Source organism: Tetrahymena thermophila (genome assembly GCF_000189635.1).
Source record: "Tetrahymena thermophila SB210 genomic scaffold scf_8254594, whole genome shotgun sequence".
NCBI lineage: Eukaryota > Ciliophora > Oligohymenophorea > Hymenostomatida > Tetrahymenidae > Tetrahymena > Tetrahymena thermophila.
In genome coordinates, this window is record NW_002476365.1 from 626,860 (window position 1) to 647,365 (window position 20,506).

The 20,506-nt window shown below is 23.3% G+C and overlaps 6 protein-coding genes across 6 annotated transcripts; 5 read left to right on the top strand and 1 right to left on the bottom strand. All coding sequences in view use genetic code 6, as the record gives it.

Moving 5' to 3' along the window:
* Positions 1 to 311: 311 nt before the first annotated feature.
* TTHERM_00290850 (hypothetical protein) lies at positions 312 to 6,315 on the top strand (the record flags this gene model as incomplete). The annotated part of the gene is made up of 14 exons (XM_001018702.3): positions 312 to 905; positions 1,061 to 1,261; positions 1,396 to 1,956; positions 2,014 to 2,592; positions 2,652 to 2,816; positions 2,882 to 3,133; positions 3,640 to 3,986; positions 4,045 to 4,135; positions 4,195 to 4,512; positions 4,574 to 4,987; positions 5,034 to 5,328; positions 5,384 to 5,526; positions 5,586 to 5,674; positions 5,736 to 6,315. 14 exons carry the CDS (start codon positions 312 to 314, stop codon positions 6,313 to 6,315), a joined length of 4,629 nt encoding a protein of 1,542 aa, XP_001018702.3.
* A 761-nt stretch (positions 6,316 to 7,076) lies between these two features.
* On the bottom strand, positions 7,077 to 8,905 carry TTHERM_00290860 (hypothetical protein; the record flags this gene model as incomplete). Its single annotated transcript, XM_001018703.2, has 2 exons — positions 7,077 to 8,839; positions 8,893 to 8,905. 2 exons carry the CDS (start codon positions 8,903 to 8,905, stop codon positions 7,077 to 7,079), a joined length of 1,776 nt encoding a protein of 591 aa, XP_001018703.2.
* A 643-nt stretch (positions 8,906 to 9,548) lies between these two features.
* TTHERM_00290870 (ubiquitin carboxy-terminal hydrolase) lies at positions 9,549 to 15,512 on the top strand (the record flags this gene model as incomplete). The annotated part of the gene is made up of 18 exons (XM_001018704.2): positions 9,549 to 9,731; positions 9,831 to 9,946; positions 10,051 to 10,128; positions 10,227 to 10,298; positions 10,508 to 10,592; positions 10,652 to 10,753; positions 10,928 to 11,171; positions 11,232 to 11,334; positions 11,395 to 11,869; positions 11,922 to 12,107; positions 12,170 to 12,295; positions 12,352 to 12,588; positions 12,648 to 12,732; positions 12,791 to 12,881; positions 12,932 to 13,153; positions 13,206 to 13,551; positions 13,613 to 13,735; positions 13,800 to 15,512. The coding sequence occupies 18 exons, from the start codon at positions 9,549 to 9,551 to the stop codon at positions 15,510 to 15,512; spliced, it is 4,587 nt and encodes a 1,528-aa protein (XP_001018704.2).
* A 576-nt stretch (positions 15,513 to 16,088) lies between these two features.
* On the top strand, positions 16,089 to 16,505 carry TTHERM_000290879 (hypothetical protein; the record flags this gene model as incomplete). Its single annotated transcript, XM_012798269.1, has 2 exons — positions 16,089 to 16,291; positions 16,403 to 16,505. 2 exons carry the CDS (start codon positions 16,089 to 16,091, stop codon positions 16,503 to 16,505), a joined length of 306 nt encoding a protein of 101 aa, XP_012653723.1.
* A 351-nt stretch (positions 16,506 to 16,856) lies between these two features.
* On the top strand, positions 16,857 to 17,300 carry TTHERM_00290880 (ubiquitin-conjugating enzyme E2; the record flags this gene model as incomplete). The annotated part of the gene is made up of 1 exon (XM_001018705.3): positions 16,857 to 17,300. The coding sequence occupies one exon, from the start codon at positions 16,857 to 16,859 to the stop codon at positions 17,298 to 17,300; it is 444 nt and encodes a 147-aa protein (XP_001018705.1).
* A 785-nt stretch (positions 17,301 to 18,085) lies between these two features.
* TTHERM_00290890 (kinase domain protein) lies at positions 18,086 to 20,450 on the top strand (the record flags this gene model as incomplete). Its single annotated transcript, XM_001018706.2, has 13 exons — positions 18,086 to 18,120; positions 18,248 to 18,337; positions 18,510 to 18,599; positions 18,684 to 18,776; positions 18,933 to 19,025; positions 19,077 to 19,169; positions 19,269 to 19,358; positions 19,410 to 19,502; positions 19,588 to 19,665; positions 19,719 to 19,811; positions 19,864 to 19,944; positions 20,041 to 20,133; positions 20,186 to 20,450. The coding sequence occupies 13 exons, from the start codon at positions 18,086 to 18,088 to the stop codon at positions 20,448 to 20,450; spliced, it is 1,287 nt and encodes a 428-aa protein (XP_001018706.2).
* Between the last annotated feature and the right edge of the window lie 56 nt (positions 20,451 to 20,506).

Consider the following 20,506-nt stretch of genomic DNA (forward strand, 5'->3'; position numbering starts at 1 on the left):
CTAAAAACATTTTTTAACATTTAAATTGAATATTTGAGTAAAAATTGAAAAACTGAATAAAAAATATTTATTTTATTTACTTCAAATTTATTTTGAATACAAATTAAAGATATGAAGATTGCCAATCAACTATTAATTAATTAACAAATTATTTGACTAATGAATAATTAATTAATATTGTTAACAATTATCGTAATATTTATAATAATTAATTAATATCAGTTTCGAAATAGAGTTTGCTTGTTATTATTTATAAGGATATATTTCGCTTTTTAAATTATTTAATAAAGTATTAGCTAGGAATAAATAACATGCCTCCAAAGCAATAAAAATAGAAGGCACCAGTAGGATACAAGGCTGCAGCCTTAGCCAAAGATATTTTACCTACAAGCGTCAAAAACCCTCCTAGAGAAGGAAAAAGTGTTAAAATTCCTGACGCAGTTGCCATTTAATAAAATTAAGCAATAGCTAACTAACTTAATGCCCCATTATTTGAAGAATATCCAAAAATTGAAGAATGGCCAGGAGATGATGCTGCAAAAAATTTTGATTTCAATATTGAAGGAACTACTAATTTTGTTGATTAAAATTTCAGCACAAATAAACTTACTCCTTCCTTTGTTAATGACAATTCAAATTTAATCTTTTGGAGACGTCCTACTGAATTTATCTAAATAGAATAAGAAGAATTACAAACAATTTAAAATAAATACAACATCAAAAGACGTACTAGTTATTATCAAACTGTTGTAAGTGAAGAGCACAGTTTTAAGAAGAAAGAAGAGTTTTAACACTCTCCTTTAAAAGGTTTACATGATGAACCTACAAAACTTTAAGTTAAAGTTTTCGAATATTATGAAAGGGAGGAAACACAACAAGAGTTTGAATAGCGTAAAAAAGAATAAGTAAGATAAAATTATTTTGCAATAGCTTATTCTTAGTGAATAAATTCTCTACATAATTTAAATAATAAACAAAACATTTTAAGATAAAATACTATTTACATAGAAGAATTAAAATGCAATTTATTTGAATTTAATTTTTTATTTGTTAATTGCAGATGGAGAAAGAAGAAAAAGAAAAAAAGACCAAGAAACCAGCAAAAAAGGTAGAACAAGTTGAAGATAAACCAGGATTGGTTAAAGATATAAAACTAAATAGCATAGATCTTTCCTATTAATATCCTTCAGATTCAAAATGGATTGCCTCATAATTGTAACTTATTAAGGATAGAAATATTAGGGATTGCTACACAAACAAAGTAAATAGAATATAAATTAATTCGTTTATAAAACTATATCATAAAATTATTTTAAGAAATACAAATTGAATAATTTTAACAACAACATCCTTCTTTATTGTTTAAATATTTTGTTTTTAATAAAATTTAAATAGCCTTTGCACTCTAAAATATACCCTTAATAAGATAACATTCCAGTTTACAATAAAACAGGGAGATATTGGGTTAAACTGTATTATCTTGGTAAAGAAAGAAAAATTGAAATAGATGATAAGATGCCAGTTAACTTTAAAGGTTAATGCAAATTTCCTCGTTCAGTTAAGAAAGAAGAAATATGGACTTGCATTATCACAAAGGCAATATTTAAACTTATGCAAATCAGCTAAGATATTACATGTATTAACAATTTATGTGGATCTGGATTTGTTATGTACACTCTAACTGGTATGTTAAGTCAGAGCATACCAATGCAAATTAATTCTAAATCCACTTCGGAATGGCAAAATAAATTAAATTTCATTAGAGAAATGCTCAATGATAAGCATTACTTAGATTAAGATATTTTAGTTACTTGCTATAGCGAACCTGGATTTTAACCTAAAATTGAGTAAGGATAAAACAATTCTAGATTGAGTGTGGTTCAATAAAAAAAAAGTAAAGATTCCTCAGAATTGGCTGAATAAATTAAAGAAGAATCTCCAATTGATAGAAGAAAGGTAAAAATTAATTATTAGCTTTTTTTGAAGAATTACAAAAATGCAAATTAAAATTAGAGTTAAGATGAAGAATAAGGTCATTAAAAACATACTAAAATGTTTATTGAACCTATTAAAATACCACAAAGAGGAAGAGAGAGTGCAGATAGCTCAAATGATGATACCCATCAAAGAAGTCCATATAAGAGAAAATAGCAAAGAAACCTGACAACTGGAGGTATCGTAAGATATTCCACTTAAGTATTCGATTAGATGCATAAAGCTATGCATGATCCTCATATAAGCGGAATAGAAGCTGATGAAGAGGAAGTTGCTAATAACAGCATGTCAATTCAAAACCAATCAATGAGTCCAACTAAAAGATAAAATCCTATGTTATAAGAAATAAAAAAAGCTTCTAGCATAATATAGCAAACATAAAAAAATATCCCCACAAACGTTATTTCAGGATTTGCTTATCCATTGATTGAGTGTTTCTACAATGATACATTTAATATGGTTTATGTCTAGAAGCGTACTGATAAAGAAATAAAATTGAGACAAGAGTATGTTGAGTTGTCTAACTAATCAATCAACAAAATGAGTAAGGAAGAAAAAATTGAGCATAGAAAAAAGAAAAAGGATATTAGAGATAAGGTAAAAAACACTCTTTTATATTATTTTAGCCAAACTAATAAAATTAACTATAAAAAAAGATAGGAGATGAAGAGAAAAAAAGAATAGAGTTGATTACTAGACCTCCAATTTAATATAAATATTTTAGGCTTAAATCTGGAGCTGGAAAAGTCCCTCAAATAAGTATTCTCACTCCTTTCTCTAATGATGAAATTTAAATAGCAAAAACTTGCATAGTTAACAAAGTAAAATCCCATAATAAAAATATAATAGATATGAATTTTTTATATTATTTATAATTCCTTAAAAGCTAAATAAACCTCCAAACTACTAAGATGGTGCAGAAATCAGAGATGATGGTAAATCGATTGTATCAAGTGTTATGAAAAATTAAGAAGAAACACTACAAATGAAGCCTCTTGATGATTTTTCATCAGTAAATAACTTTGTAGAACCTTTAAATAAAGGATAAGGTGGAGTCTGGATATTAGATAATGATCTCATAGGATGCTTTTAGAACTTTTAGATATTCTACAACCCTGCTAAATTCCCACATCACAAAGTAATTTCTTCACCATTTATACTAAATTTTCTAATTAATTTACTAATTTGCTCTAAAATAAGAATCCTCTTAAGTAAATAAAAGTTAAATTTTCTGAAAATTAATTAATCGTTAATTTTTATTAAAATAAATATATTAAATATTAATAACTTGACAATTTTTATTCCATTCCGAATAAATAATGCTTATCAATCAAACAAATCCAAACAAATCAACCATTTTAAATTTATATATATTTTTATATTTAAATAGAATAATTGAATTTTTAATTAAATTTCATTAAAATTGATCTTATAAATTTGAATATTCAAAATATTAAAGCTTTGATTTCGTTTTATTAAAAAATGATAATTTAATTTAACAATATTGAATTTTTAAAAATATATTCTATCTAAAAAGATTTTACTTTTATTAAAAAAAATAAAAATTTAATTTAGAAAAATTACATTTTATGTTTGAATTAAAACTATGATATTTTTTTTAGTTTTTGTTTTTTTTAAAATAAGACTATTAATATTGCTCAAGCAGTAGATTCTGAAATAACAACAGGAGAAGACAATGAAGTTTTACTTGTTGAAAGAAATGATAATAAAGAAAATCCCGACGAAGATGTCTAAATGCTTTTTGGATTTACAGCAAAAGAATCTAAAACAGCCAAAATTATTCCTGAACCATACTGCATTTTATAGAAATTTGATTTTGGATCATTTAGCGCCATACATGAGTTCCAACCGTTGAAAGGAAACTAAAGCTCTTAAATGATAACTCTTGATAATTCAAATCAAGTTTTTAAAATTTTAGTTTACACTCCTGTTTCATTTTCTCTTAACATCTCTTGTCATAATTCTTTTAGGTACTTAAACTATTTTTTTAATTAAAATTAAAATTTAATTGTATTTACTAAATTAAAGGACTATGTCTGTTCTTAATTACCTAACTGAATACGAAGGATATAGTGTTAAAAATTTTAATATTGAATATCTAGCTATGGAAGAGAAAAAGGTATTTTTATTTTTAAATAATATAAAATATTAAATGTTTCTATTTTTATTCAATAATAGTACCATGTATTTTTTAGATTCAGAATTCCACAATAGGAACATGAAACTTTGTTTTTAATGAAAGTTAAATCAACTACTGATAATCACATGCTCAAATACCTCAGATTGAAATTAGTTGAAGAGGATTCTGAAGGTTAAGGTGTCATGCTAAATACTATTTAAGGCGTTAACAAAAATCTTTACGAATCTACTTTCAGTCTATCAAATTACCTTCGTCTTTCCATCAGAGAACATACTAATTACTATTTGGTATTAGAAGGAGAACCTCCCTATACAATTGCTGAAGGTGCACTTTAAGTTGATTTCTACTACAAAAATGTAATTAATCCATCATAACTAAAAGATAAAAATATTTTAAATATTCTTTAATTTAAAAAAGCCTGACTTGACTTTCGAAAATTTAGAACACGTTGAACCTTTGCAATATATTGAAAAATACATTCCTACTAAGTATGGAATAATATTTAGAGAAAAATTATATGTTGGAGAATAAACAATAGCATCTTTCCACTTAAAAATTATGGATATTATAGGATAAGTAGCCCAATAAGTTGATCCAAAGAAGAAGGCAGGAAAACCATCAGGAAATGATTAAGCTGATTTTTAAGAAAAAGAAATAGAAGAAAAACATTTAGTTAAGCTTGAGCTTTTTGAAAATGGATAATCCGTCATTTATAATATTGGACATAATCAAACCCTCTTCTCAAATGTAATTTTAAAATCCACAAAGAATGAAGAAGTCTAATATCTGCTAGAAGCTACTTTCGATTTAAGAGATTGGCCTGATGCCAAAGTAAATTAATTTAATTTATAATAAACAAATTGATTTTGTTTTTTAGACTTTAAACAAGTTAACAGAAAATATTCATTGGCTCTTAAAAGTTGTAAGCACAGAAACTATTGCTCTTGTTAAAGATACAGACAAAGAAGATAGAGAAAAAGCTATTAAGAAGAGTTGGGAAGACAGCGAACCAGGAAGAGCAGACAAATCTAAAAAATCTAGAAAGAAATTTTTAGCTTTGATTAAATAACAAAATGGTGAAAAACTCACAGAAGAAGAAAATCTACTTTTAAATGAGCCCAGATTAAGTAAGAAACAAAGAGAAGAACAAACATAGCAAGCACAAGCAGGAGGTATTTAGTTTTAGCTTGTTATTAGTTAAAAATTTTTTATTTATTTCTTTTTAAGGTAAAAAGTAGCCAAAGAAAGAAGAAAAGAAACCACCTGTAAAAGGTAAAGGCAAAGAGGAAGTTGTTGAGGAAAAAAAAGAAATAAGACCAACCCCTCAGAGTCAAAATCATAGGACTAATGAAATTAAAGCTTTCTTAGAAGTAAGAAATATTTTATTATACCTTGAAAAGATATATTTAAATTTACTTAATTTAATCAGCATATGGAATAAGAAAGAGTAAGTGAACACTTAGCTGATCACCCAGGGTTAATTTAGATTAGATCAGAAGAAAATAAATTGGAAATTAGGTAATTAATAAAATATTTAATGATTTCAATAAACTCAAATTTACCTAAAATTTTATGATAGGGAGAATGCTTTGATGGCTAAAGAAGAAGTAGCTGCCATATTTTAAAGAAATATTTAGCTTCGTGAAGAGTTAAAGCAGTATTAACTTGAATAAATCAAGAGGATACAAACATTTATGCAAGGTGATAGAGCTGCTTTTAAGGAAAATTGGTAAAAGTTCATTGAAACTAGAGAAGAAGTTAAGTCTAAGATGAGTGCTAAGACTTAAAAAGAAAAAGAATTTATAGATATTTTGAAAGCTGAAAAGGCAAATATCACTTTAAACGAGCTAGAAAAACTAATAAACGACTCATAAAATATACCTGATTTAAATGACTAACTAATTGAAACTTCTAAAAAGTTATTAAAGAACTTGAGAATATAAGCTTTAACAGATAAGATGAATGATAGCTTAAATACTTTCAATGTAGAATCTCTTAACACATGTTTTGATGACTATAAAAAATTCAGTGTAACAGGTATTGATGCCGAATTAATAAAAAGAGTAGAAGACATGATAGCAGAAGCTAAAGATAACCCAAATTACACACAAGAAAAGTTATTAGAACAAAAAAAGGCTGGTAAAAAGGGTAAAAGATGAAATAGAAAATAACAAATAAATTGTTTAAATAAATTATTTTTGTAACTATCTATCTACTATTTACTTTCAACTAAACAAATTGACATATTAATTTATCAGTTTTATCTATCAAAAAAGAGTTATTTTAATTTTTTATTTTGAATTATGAAATTTAATAATTACTGTAAATAGATAATAATTCTCACAAAATCCATAAAAATTTGTTAATTAATTAATTATCTAATTAAAAATTTAAATTTTATCTATTTGTTTAAAAAAAGAGTCTGTCTCTAAAAATTCCAAGCAATCTATTTTAATTATTTATTTTCTATTAGAAATAATAATATCTTAGTTTAATTGTTAAGAAAAATTGGTTTGTTTTGATCATATTTATTTTCAATTAATAGAACTTAATATTTTACTTAAAACTTTTTATGACATTATTTTTACAATAAATATTTTTAAGATTAAAAAAAATTAAATTTACAAATTTTAACTGTTATCATTTTTATTAAAAAATAAAAACAGTGTATAAACTTAAATATAAATATTTAAACTTACTAAAAATAAAATCATAAATTGATACATTTTTATTGGAAATTTATTGAATTTTTTGAATTAGAATCAAATTTTTTATGAAAATTTAATTGTTTTGATACAGAAAACATAAATTATTATAATTTCTTTTCTTAGGTTTAGGTTGATTAAGAATTTTAAACAGTCATCTTGATTTATTTATAAATCTTATGTAAGAAGGAATTAAAATTTGAAATAATCTTGCTTCACTCTAAATATTAATCCCATATATATAGGTTTGGTTTGTAAGAAATAAACTCAGCAACATGCAATTTATAAGCTAAAATAGAGAGCATAATGGATGTCTTTGCATGGATTAATTCATAGATGTTAAAAGGCATACAGGTATTTTTGGATATACTTTGAAGTTACTTTGAATGAGTATCATAAGCACAGAATACAAATGTCTAATCTCTGAAATGGGTCTCAATAAGATTTTTATAAATATCAAAAATATTGTGTCTAATTACATTTTTATTTTTTTTATTTTTACTCAAAAAATTTGCATATTCTTATTCTTCGCCTGATAACTCACCAGATTTTTTTTTTAATTCTTCAAAGGAAGAAAAGTTTTCAAAATCCTGCTTGAATAGTTAATTGTCAGATGAAAAGCCACTTAGGGATGTCATTGAAGATTGGCTTAAATATTCTAAATTATTTTAACTGTTATATTAATAGTTCAAGTAATTCATTACTGCATTATTTTAATGATTTTCATCTTTTTTATTTTTTTTGTGAGTTTTAAATTTGTATTTAACGTATTTTATGTCACTACTATCATTAAATTATTATGTGTGAATAAAAGAAATATTATTATTTAAACCTAAAAACTAAAACCAATTTGACTTTAATTCATTTGAGTAATATATTTTTTTAATAAACTGATCTGATTTGGTATTGACTAAGTTAACTTTGATATCATTTAGAATGACAGCGTTGAGTGTATTATGCAATAAAACTTAAATCTAGTATTTATTTATATCAAATTTATTACTTAAATTTTGACAATCTTGCTGAAAAGTACTACTCATGTACTGATTTATATGCTATGTTAAATATTAACTTTGACTATCATTAAACTGCACATATATCTCCAAGATCTGTTTTGTGTAAATCTAATCCATATCTATAAAGACTTTCTTTACGTAATTCATATAATTTTGGAAGAATTTTTTTGGGTTTTAGTTGCTTTCTTTTTTTCTTTTTTTGAAATAAATATTAAGTTACAAGTTTTTAACTTCTAGTTAGATGTTTAATTTTCTAAATGAATTTTATATGTCATTAAAATAGCTGTAGCTAGGCGACTTAGAAAAGCCTTCATCATCAATATGCAGTAAATTTAAATTTACTTTGAGAGGATTTGCTAATATTTTATCTAAAACCTATGGCTTTACAAGACGGATATAGAGATTGTAAATAGAATCGTCAACATAAGAATATGTCAAACAATGTGCATCATTTTCTTAATCTTTAACAAAACCACTTGTAGAAGAAAAGTGTGGATTATCAGTTCCAGTGATTGCTTAACTCAGCAGAGATTCAATAAAGATATCAATATTTTTACATATTTCCCTTATTTTTGCATATTCAGCTATTTTAAAAGTTATCTACTTGCTAGCGTCAAAAGATTCATCTGCAGCTGCTGTGTAGTCATCTATGCCAAGATCTTCGCTTGAATCATCAGAATACATATTCATTCTAGCCATTTCATTGGCCTCATCCGTTTCTATTAACTTATAATATATTTACTGGTTCAAAATTGATTACAATTGCTATTAAATCTTTTGTTTGTTAAACTTTTCTCTCAGCTTTTGAACTACATTGATATAATAAATGGCCAATCCTTTAGATTGAGCGTTATTTAATATTTATTTTTATCCAAATTCATCTTCTCCTTCTAAATACTCCATCACATAAAAGTTTCCTTTAAGATTGACTAGTAGGAATTCATCTTGCTTAATGTTTTAATCTATTTTTTTTAATATAATTCATAGGTGATTTTTATAAATTGATTTAAATTACTAATAAACTCCATAATATCCTTTAATTTTGATAATTAATTTAAAATTTTGATAAGTAGATTAAGTAATCAGTATGTATTACTTTATCAAATTTTATCACCAAAAATTAAATTTTCAAATTTCTGGAATTATTCATCATAATTAATTATCTCATTCAATAATTTAAAAAATCTCTTCAGAGCTTTTTAATATAAGTGTGATTAAAGGTAAAAATACATTTTGGTGTCATTTTAAAATTAGTATTTTCTTGCTTTTATCATTAATCAAATGAATTTATGCCTGATTGATCACAATTTATATGATAATTACAAACACACGGTTATCAAATATGTTGAATATAATTTAATAGCAATAAAATAATTTTAAGTTTTTCTAAATGTGTTTGGTTTAATTTCAAAAGTTTATAAATAAATAAATAAATAACACTTCACAGTTTATGTATAAAATATTGTATTTATTTATAAATAATAATAATATAGTATATATAGTTTTTATATCCTTTATTTGATTTATTCATAATTAATAATAATAATATATATAGGTTTATTTATAATTCAATACTTAAAAGATAGCGAGATTGATAAGACTAAAAAATATATTAAAGATTCCTATTTTAAAGTGAAAATTAATTAGCAGTAAGTTAGTAAGTACTCTTAAATGTAAGAAGAATCTAAACCAAAAAATTGTGCACATAACTTAGAAAAGCCCGTTTAGGAGAGATAGTCAAAGGAATTTGTAGGATTAAAAAATAAGGGTGCCACATGCTATTTAAATTCATTGATTTAAGCATATTACGCGACTCCAGAGTTTAGAAAATCTATATTTGATATGCAATTATGTGTAAAGACTTTTATCAAATTTTATCTAAAGCAATAAGCTGAAAAAATGAGCAATTAGCACTAAGTCAAACTTTTTTGTATTTTAATTTAAATAAAAAAGGTAGAAAATATTACTAAAAAGAGCAATTTTGTAGAAAATACAAATAGGCACAACTTTTTGCTAGCATTCCAAAAACTTTTTGTAGAAATGTAGGAATTAAATGTTTCTCACATGAGGTAAAATATTCATAAATTATTTTTTATGAAACGACTAACAAAGAGCTCCATACATACATACTTGGAAATAAAAAACTATATATACTTAAAATTTAAACAAAAAGCACTGAAGACGTTACTAAAAGTTTTGGTTGGGACTCCAACGAAGCCCTGTAGCAACAAGATATATAGGAAGCAATTAGGTAAAACAAGCGATATATTTCTGCTAATCAAATGATTAAATCAAATTGAATATGTAAAGCAATGCTAGATATTAACAATTTTCTATTTAAAATAATAGAGTTATTTTTGATGGATTAGAAAAAGCTCTTAAAGGAACTGAATTTTAAAATAAACTATTAGAAAACTTCAAGTAATTTTATTTATGAATTACCCTTCATTTAGCTATTTTATAGCATATCTGATCAATAAGAATAATCAAATAAAACATTAATTGATTAATGAAGATAAATATTTCTAAAATATTGTTTGAAGTGAAAATAGATAGATATGCTGTTTAACTATAAAATCTAATAAATGTTATTATTTTAGATACATTAATCTGTTATTTTAAAATTAAAGAATCGAGACTGTTGATAAAATAAAATGTTTAAATTGCGGAAATTCTAGTGAAAGAATTAATATATAATATGATTTAATGACTTAAGTAAAATAAATAATTCAATTAAAAATTAAATAAAAATTCTTTCATAAAAAATAAAAAAGATCAAAGGGTAAACTTGTCTAGAAGAAAGTTTGATCAATTTTTAAAATTATGAAAAGCTTAATGGCGACAATAAATACAATTGTGAAAATTGTGGCTCTAAGGTAACAAAATAATATAAATATTTAAGTTCTATTTTTTAAAGTTTATGAAAATTTTTTCAAAAAGTATTTAATTTATTTTAACTTAAAAAAAATTATTAAATTAAAATAAAATAAAAGTTTTTATTTGATCAAATTTAATTTAAATTAAAATTAATTAAACTATAAAATTAAAAGTAAGACGCTTTAAAGGGGACAATTATCAGAAAACTTCCTAACATTTTGACTATATCTTTGCTACGTTTTGAATTCGATATGGTAAAATTGTAGAGGAGTAAGCTGAATGACAGATTTACCTTTGGATTAGAGTTAGATGCTTCTCTATTTTGTGATTAATTTGATGATTTATAATCCGACTAAGGAGAATAATCTATTTATGAGCTTTATGCTGTACTTATCCATAAAGGTGGAGCTCATGGAGGTAAATAAATAAATAAAGTTTTTTAAATATAATAAAAAATAATTTTGAAATATTATTAAGGACACTATCATACATATATTAGAGATTTCTCTTAAAATAGTGACTGGGTAGATCCTAAAATTAAAAAAGAATCTAACCAAGATGAGATAAATTAAAATTCAGAGTAAATAAGTACACAATTCTAAATAATGTTTAATAACTTATTATTTTTTTCTACAAAAAGTGCATCAAAATAGATGGAAATAGAAATCTAAGATAACCACGAAAAGTCATCAAATGGAAAGAATGGCAACGGGAATCATTAAAATGGAAATAGCAGTAGTAGCTATAATAACAAATCTTTAAAAAGAAATACAAGAAGAGCAAACAAAGGTAATGACTAATAAGATGATGAACCTTTTCCAATTCCAGTCGAAAATCAAAGTCTATTAGAGAATTGGTTTGATATTGATGATGAAATCATCAAATGCATTTCAGGAAATAAAATATAAAAATAATTTGGTAGTAATTCTGATAAAGAAAGTGCTTACATTTTATTGTACAGAAAAAAATCTCTTCCAAGGCTAAACTTGAAAATACCTGCATACTTTGAAGAGCACATTAATTCCATCAACAATGTTTTCTAATAAGAAAGAACCCACTATGAAAACGAAAAAAATTCAATAGAATTGGCAATTAGATCTTATGAAAATTTGAATGTAAAATTATTTAAACTTATCTTAAAAAATATAATTATTATTTATAAAATAGTTAAAGACTTTTAAGTTCAACGAAAATGCAGAACCTACAAAAATGATAAAAATCTCTAAAAATTAAAAAGTTTCTGATCTTTACGAACTGCTGAACTTAAGTAGCGAGTATTCCCTATTCGAAATAGCCTATTGTGAAAATTAAATGGTTTAAATTTACTAAGAGGTTATTTATGATGAGGAAAAAGTAAAGTTTAATAATTAACTATGTTTGATTGGTTGTTTGTATAAATTTTGTTTTTAAAAAAGAAAGTAGGAGATATGGATTTAGAACATCGCTCAGAACTCATATATATAAGTAAATTGTAAAATGAAATTGATTACAATAAAATGCAGAAATATTGTGGTAAAGAAAACACTCCTTATTTGATCAAGGTATAAAAATTTATTATTTAAATAGTAAATTTTAAGTAAAAGTTTTTATTTAAAAGGTTATAAAAAATGGTGAGAATCAGGGTGATATTATATTCCACAGTAGTAGAAGCTTGAGAGATCTTAAATAAACTCTTGTACACTTATATGATGTACCTTATCATAAATAGTATCTGAAAGTTGCCAACGGAGGAGCTACATAGCAAATTCCAAATCATGTTTCATCAGAAGAATAGACTATTAGTGATTTAGGCATCATCTAAGACTCAACCATTATTTTAAGTGAATTAGAAGATGTAATTTTAATAATTCAACCTTTCATCAAATAAAATAAATATTATCTATTTTAAATAAGACTGAAATGATTCAGGAAGGAAAACTCTAAGAAGATCAAAGATATATAATTCTAGAATATGGCAAAGGACAGCCAAAAAAATATGGTAATTAATTTTAAATTATATTGAATTATTTTTAATTTAAATTTCTTCAAATAAAAAGTGATTAATATAAATGACACTCTTATGAAAATTAAAAATTAATTTGTCGAATCTTTAACAAACGACCCAAAATTAACATGGAGATTCAGACAGTAAGTTATGAATTCTTTATATTAAATTTAAATATATGTTCGGGTAATAGTGTTGACGAAAATAAAATCTATAAACATGAAGACTATGATAAATCATTCAAGGAAATTATGCCAGAGAGTACTTAATAAGATGAAATTAGGTTATAATTAGAGGAAGGCCCTACTCCTAACAAAGAAGAAGTTATCATCACCTTCAAGTTTTATGATGATAATTTTCAGCAAGATGTATCAAGAGAGGTGATAGCAAATCAATCTTCAACAATCAAAGAAGTGTAAGATTTATATTTAAATGCAAAGGCTAATAACATATTACTATTATTAAAGAAAAGAAAAAGCTTGTTCTCTGTTAGAACTGGATCCATAGGAATATTTCGTGTATAAAGTAGATGAAAATGAGCAACCTTCAACTTGTGTGAAAAGAGAAGGACAACTTTTAAACTCTTCAAACTTAAAAAAATGCACACTATTTTATTTGATATCAATTACATAAAATGTAGGAGTTTCTGAATAAGAGTATGTGCTCTATTACTATCCTGATGATAATTATGCCAATTCTGCTTTCATAGGCTAAATTATCTTAAATAAAAACTTAACTGTAGATGAAATAAAAGAAACCATAGCTCAAAATGAAAAGCTTAGAGATCTCACACTTCACTTAGTTGATAAATTAGTAATGATAATTAGTTAATAAAGATTAATATTTTAAACTATTCTTTATCAAAAAAAATAAGGAAAAAGATAATATTAGATTAAGAGAAATGAGAAAAAACCATTAAATGGGTACTATACTGAAAAAGAGTGATAAAAAATTTGGTAAAATTGTTGGTAGCTCAATTGAAGTGCTGTGTGTATAGGTAGAAAAATTTAAAGATCTTTTAAATAATTAGTTTTTATAATTGTATAATTTAAAATAAATAGATTAAAGCTTAAAAAGAAGTTTTAGAAGAAGATGACTTAGTCCTCCAAATCACAAAGCGTAAAGTTGAAACTTAAAGTTACGAATAAAATGAAGAATTCATCTTCAAGGCTGGAAAGGCACCTACTATAAATGACTTAAAAAGAGAGATTATAAAGCATTTGAAATTAGAAATTACTGAAGATGAAATTGATATAGCTAAGCATTACATAAATTAATTTGAGTGGCGAGAAATCAACTTAAAAACAATTTAAAAATACAAAGAATCATAGTTAAAAGCCATTACAAAAAAAAAAGGTAAGAAGAAGAAAGGTACAGCTTCTAAGTCATAAACTTCAAATTAATAAAATTAAGTGCCACAAGAGAGTGAATTAATTGGTAAATTAAATAATTAAAAATAAATTAAATATTTTATTCAACAAATTAAAAGATATTTTAGAAGATTTGAAGAAAAGTCCTTACCTTTTAAAAGATGGAGGTATTTAATTAAATTTAAATAAACTAACATCTATTTTTTAATACAAATAAAAATTTAGATGAAATTGGATATAGACTTAAAAGTGAAAACTTGGATGGGAAGGATGATTTTCAAACTGAGTAAGATAAAGAAAATAAAAAAATTTACTAAACAAAAAAGAAAAACAAAGATTAGTGGTAATCCATCAATTTTGATGATGACAAGGGATTTGTGCTAAACTTAAACTTTGAAGATGACGATGATGAAGATAATGATATGCAAGAGGAAAAAGATGATTCTAATGAGTGATTAAAAGAATTTTTGGGTATGTATCTACTTACTTGCTGTATTTTTTAATCTTATCATAAAAAAATTTTTTTCAAGGGAATTAAAAATTTACTTTTATTTATATCTAAATTAACTTAAAATGTATGTATTATATATATTTATTTCAAATTATTTAATATTTTATAATAAAATAATAATTCTCAAATTAGTTTTCTATATACATTTAAACAAACAATTATCAAACATTAGTCTTGCCTTATTTATCATAGATACATTTTTAGTTTTATTTTTAAAAAGTATGTATTTACAATAAATTCTCATCAAAAAGTTATAGACTAAATTGTATATTTAAAAAAATTTTTAAATTAAATAGAGATAAAATGAATATATAATTCGTTTTTATCTTCATTAATCAAGTGAAAAGCCCAAAATTATATAGTTTATTAATATTCAATTTAAAATTTAAAATTTTTTATTAGATTCTGTTTTTATATAAAATTCATAATTGAATTTATTTTAATAATAAATCTTTATTAAAAAAATCATTGCAAAAAAATTTACTCATTATATTTTATCAAACTACAAATTAAAATTTTTTATAAATCAAATGAATCTTAAAAAATTTTTTGTTTTTTATAGATTGTTAAGATTTATAAGTAAAATGATAATTTATAGACACTAATTAATTGTGTATAAAATTTTTTGTAAAATTTCAATATCCATCAGTTTATGTTAAAAGAAATATTGCAAATGTTTATGTTTATTAATTTTATTTGCATAATCAATTTAGTTTATACTAGCATAAAAGAATAATATTAATTCTTGTCATTTTTAAAGTATGATTTCAAGATTATTACATTTTAAGAATCAAATGAATCTTTAAAAACATTATCTCATTTTTGATTTAAATATCTAAAATTAAAAATAACAATAAATCTTTATCTTTACTTATATTAATTTATTTAATTGAATTATCTTAAAATAAAATTTTTGCAAAGCAACTTTAAAATTTTTTTGACATTCAGAGGGAGGGTAGTTAAATAATAATAATTATTTTAAATTCAAGAAATAGTGCCTAAAAATAAAAAAACTCATCAATTAAATATTATTTTCTTCAAATAAATCTCACCTCCTCTTCTCAAAAGAAAGGTAAAAAAATAAAAATTTAATGCATAAAAATAAAAAATGAAATTAATATTATTTCTAAAAACAATTTTTGCTTTTTTATAAATGGTGAAAGTAAAATATGAACAAAATTAATATAAAAGCCTAAAAAGTAAATAAAATATCAAGATCTGCACCAACATAGTTAGTGATATTTTAATTTCAGGATTAACCGTACTGATTGATAATTATATAAAATTATTCATATTTATTTATTACTAGTTTTACTTTTCAAAGTTTATTAAATAAAAGTTTTTTATATTTTAAACAAATAACATTATTTAAAATATATACTTAACCTAAAGTGACAAACAATTAAATTTTAATTTTATATTAATTAAATATTCTAAATTTTATATAATGCAAGTTCTAACTATATAGAATGAAAAATATTTAAAGTTTTATTAACAAATTAATAGATCTATAATTATTTCAAGAGTCTTCTGAAAATTAAAATACTTTTTAAATTTTAAATAAAATTCTTAAAAATTTCTTTATTAAGTAAAATAATAATTATTTAATCTGTTGTAAGAGATTGGTCATCTTTCTTGACATTAAAATTTGTATTAAATAATTTAATTCGTTGTAAAATTTTAATCTTTTAGAGTTTTTTATTTAAAAAATGAATAGATTTATTATATTTTTATGGTTTTTGTATTAAAAATAAATAACTATTTTATTAAATTGAATAAGAAGGTGCAAGAAACAAGAAAGAATTGAAGAAAAAGATACATTTGAAAGAATTAATAACTAAAGTATAGAGAGATAGAAAAATAGCTATTTCAATAAATAATTTTGAGGGAAAGATTAATATATAGCAGCTAATCTGATGAAAGCGGTGAGTGAGGAATTATTTTTAAATAAAGGTTGTTTATATATTTTTGATACTAAAGTTCTATCTATTAGTATTTTCTTAATTTAATTATTTTTTGATGGAGTTCTATTCATGTAATTAATTTGATAAATGATATTAATAATCATTAATAAGGATAAGGCCCCTTTCTTTTTTATTGTTAAATAGTCGGAAACATAAAAAAATTTATATAATTTTTATTAAATAAATCATTTAAATCATTTAAAAAGCAAAAAAAAAAGTAAAAAGAGCTTTTGCTATTAAATATACACATAAAATATATAAACAAAAGAAGATATGAACAAGCGTATGGAAAAGGAATTCGCTGATATCAGCAACAACCCTCCTAAAGGTGTTTCTATTAAGAAAGGTAACGACCAAACTAAGTGGGAAATCACCATTGCTGGCCCTGAAGGTAGCGTTTATCATGGTCACAACTTCAAGGTTATCTGCTCCTTCCCTGATAACTATCCTTTCAAAATGCCTGACTTTGCTTTCGAAACTATGATCTGGCACCCTAACGTAACCGACAAGGGTGAAGTTTGCAAGGAAATGCTTGGTGAAAAGGAATGGGTTCCCACAAAGTAAGTTAAAACTGTTATTGAAATTATTGCCTCTATGTTAGCTGAACCTAATGTTGATTCTGCTATCAACAACGAAGCTGCTAAGCAATATAAATCTGATCCAAAGGAATTTGAAAAAAAAGCTAAGGAATTTATCAATCAATATTGTAAAAAGTGAGCTCCAATATGACAACCATCATAGGTTTGCTTATTGGAAATAAATCAAATGATAATTACTATTAAATTTTATTTGTTCAATAGTCATTTCTTCTTGTATATCGTAAAAATATAGTTAATAATGTTTTTTTATCATCTTAAGAAAATTGTCGTCTATCTATCTATTTTTCTCTATTTCCTCTTTGCCAAAAACTATTTCCTCATATCTTTGATCTGACTAAAAAAAATATCTATTAAATAACCTATTCTAGTTGAGATTTCATTTTTTATTCTCTTTAAAATAAATACTTTCGATTTAACTATTTTAAGGAGTGCATCCAAATGTATTTAAACATTATATTTTAGGTAATGTCCTCAAAAAAGATACAGAAAATGAGAAAAGATCAATTAAAAGTATTTAGTATGGCACATAGTTACTACAAATATAAAATATAAAGTGTCTATTTTTTGTGAATTATTTTTATAGTTCTAGCAACAGTATCATATTTACGTAAAATGAATATTGTCTTACATATTCTTTATTAAAGATAGAAAGAATTAATATCTAATTGCAATTATTGTTGAATGTTTCTTTTTTTTTAAGAAAAGAGAAATTATGATAATCATACAAAAATCAATTATTTCTGAAAAGATCTTTTTTCCAAATAAGGTCAGAAACAATTATTTTATTTATTTAATTAATTTTGATATTGACACATCACTTCATATAATTATAAATATTCTTATCTTTTATTTATCAACTAAAAGCAAGATATTCTAATATATCTTAATGCAAAATTACAAAAAATGATTGATAAAACATCAAACAGAATATGTTACTAGTAAACATTTATTCGCTACTCACTCTTTTACATTCATTTCTATATAATTCTCTTTTATGCTAATATTTTTTTGCTTGTGTTACACATGACTGAATCCCTACTTACCTATTTATTTTTTATAAACTAGAGATGAGGATTTAAGTGATGATGGATGTGAGGTAGTTAAAGATGACCTTATTTTAAACCCGCAAATCACTCATCTTCACCTTAATGTTTCGTAATTTACAATTTTAATTGTTTGTTTATTTATTTATTTGTTTGCTTATTTATTTTGAGCTTAAAATACCAATTTGTTTAAAACTTAGCGTTTTATTATCAATTAAATTTAAATGCTAGATTACTTTACGTTAGTTTTATTTATCTAATAAAACATATTTATGTTATAAAAGCACTAATAATATTGGGCAAGATGGTGCAGAAATTATAGCTGAAGGCCTTCAAGCCTTAAAAGATTTATAGATTTTGTTTTTTGACATTAGGTAAAAAAAGCAATTTAATATTAAACTAAATTCAAGTTTATTTTAATAAACAAAACAAAAACTATTTAATAAAATATTCTAAAGTCATAACTAGATTGGAAAGCTTGGAGCTAAATCAATAGCTGAAAGTTTATAAGATTGCTACAAATTACAGGAATTAACTCTACAATTTTAAGGGTAACTCTATAAAACACTTTTTAATATCATAAAAAATCTATTATTTCTTTTAATACTCTTTGCTAGCTTGGCTTTTTTTAAATCAATTATAATATGCGTGTCTCCAATAAATAAATACATAATTTAATTTTTTTATTTCCTTAATTAAAAAAATAGAGGTAATCGTATTGGTGATATAGGATTAGAATCTTTGAGCGAATTAATAAGAAAGTAAAAGTGTCTAGATGTAGTTAAAATAGATCTATCTTAGTAAATTTGTATTATATCTTTGAAGATGTCTACTAACTCAAATAATTTTAGTACTAATTATATTAGTGAAATAGGAATGAAATCTTTAATTAATTCTTTGATCCTACATTAAGATAATTTAAGGGAACTGACTCTTCATTTAAGGTTTTATTAAAATTAAAAACTTTTTAAATTAATTTAGCTCATTTATCTAAATTTTCTCTTTTTTAATAATAAATTAAATAAAATAATAAAATAAACAAGAAATAATTCTATTCTTGATGAGGGAGCTTCTTATATCGGTGAATAACTCTCGGCTTTTAAGAAGTTACAAAGTTTTTCTATATCAATCAAGTATGATTTTTTAAAGACATTTTTGAATTTTAATTTAAAATTTTATTTTAGAGATAATGGTATCAAAAATTAAGGATATTTTAAACTTATAGAAGGGATTTAGAGTTTATAACCGACTCTCTTAGATTTACACATATCTGCTACGTATTTTTTATGAATTGATTTATTTTATTTTTTAATTCTATTTGTTTTTTATTCTTAAATCAATTATTAAACTATTTTTATATAGTTTCACAAAGCCTTCGTTTTAGACTCTTTGTAACACAATTGAAAAGCTAAATCTTAAAAAACTATCTTTAGATTTGAGGTTTATTTTTGAATTAATTATTTTCAAAATTAAAAATTTCAACTGATTTAAAGAATGTCTTGCTTTAATTATGCTTAATTAGAATAGCTTTCAAGGACCTTTTAAAATCTTTTTGGTAGCCTTAAATAAGTTATAATAAACTTAAGGTAAGTAGATTCATAAAACTCAAGCTAATAAAATAAAAAAACATTAAATTAGTGAAAATGAATTTGAAGATGAAGGAGTATTAAATCTAATAAAAAGTTTGAATTATTTAAATATTTTTGACATTAAAATTAAGTAAATTTTATTTTATTAATTAAATATTTTATAAATTGAAGAGCAAAAGTCTAAAAAAAATAAGAGTTAATTTAAATTTACTTTAATTTAATTTAGTTAAAATAAATTAACAAACGATGGTATTGTCAAAATGCTAAAATATATTACTTTAAATATGAACTCACTGAACTCTCTGAAATTTGAGGCAATGTAGAATTATTTTAATTAATAAATTATTTTTTTAATATTCTAAATAAAAAAGAGAAGAAAAGACAAATATTTAAGATAATTTTGATAGAAGAAAAATATATCTTGAAAAGTTAATTTAGTTGAACTATTTTTGCCTTAACTTATCGTAAAATCGCTTATTCGTTTCGCATAATAAATTAAAAACCACTGTATTATTACTTTGTCATAGATAAATAATTTGGGAGGAGTACTTTAGTTACGAAGAGAGAATATTTTCAAATTAAATTTGGAGAGTAAGAAGATTAGTGGCTTTTGATACAAATAAAATTTTTAAATGATGTAAAAGCAATTTTTAAGTTACTAATAATTTTATACAAGTTTTATAAGTTAAGCT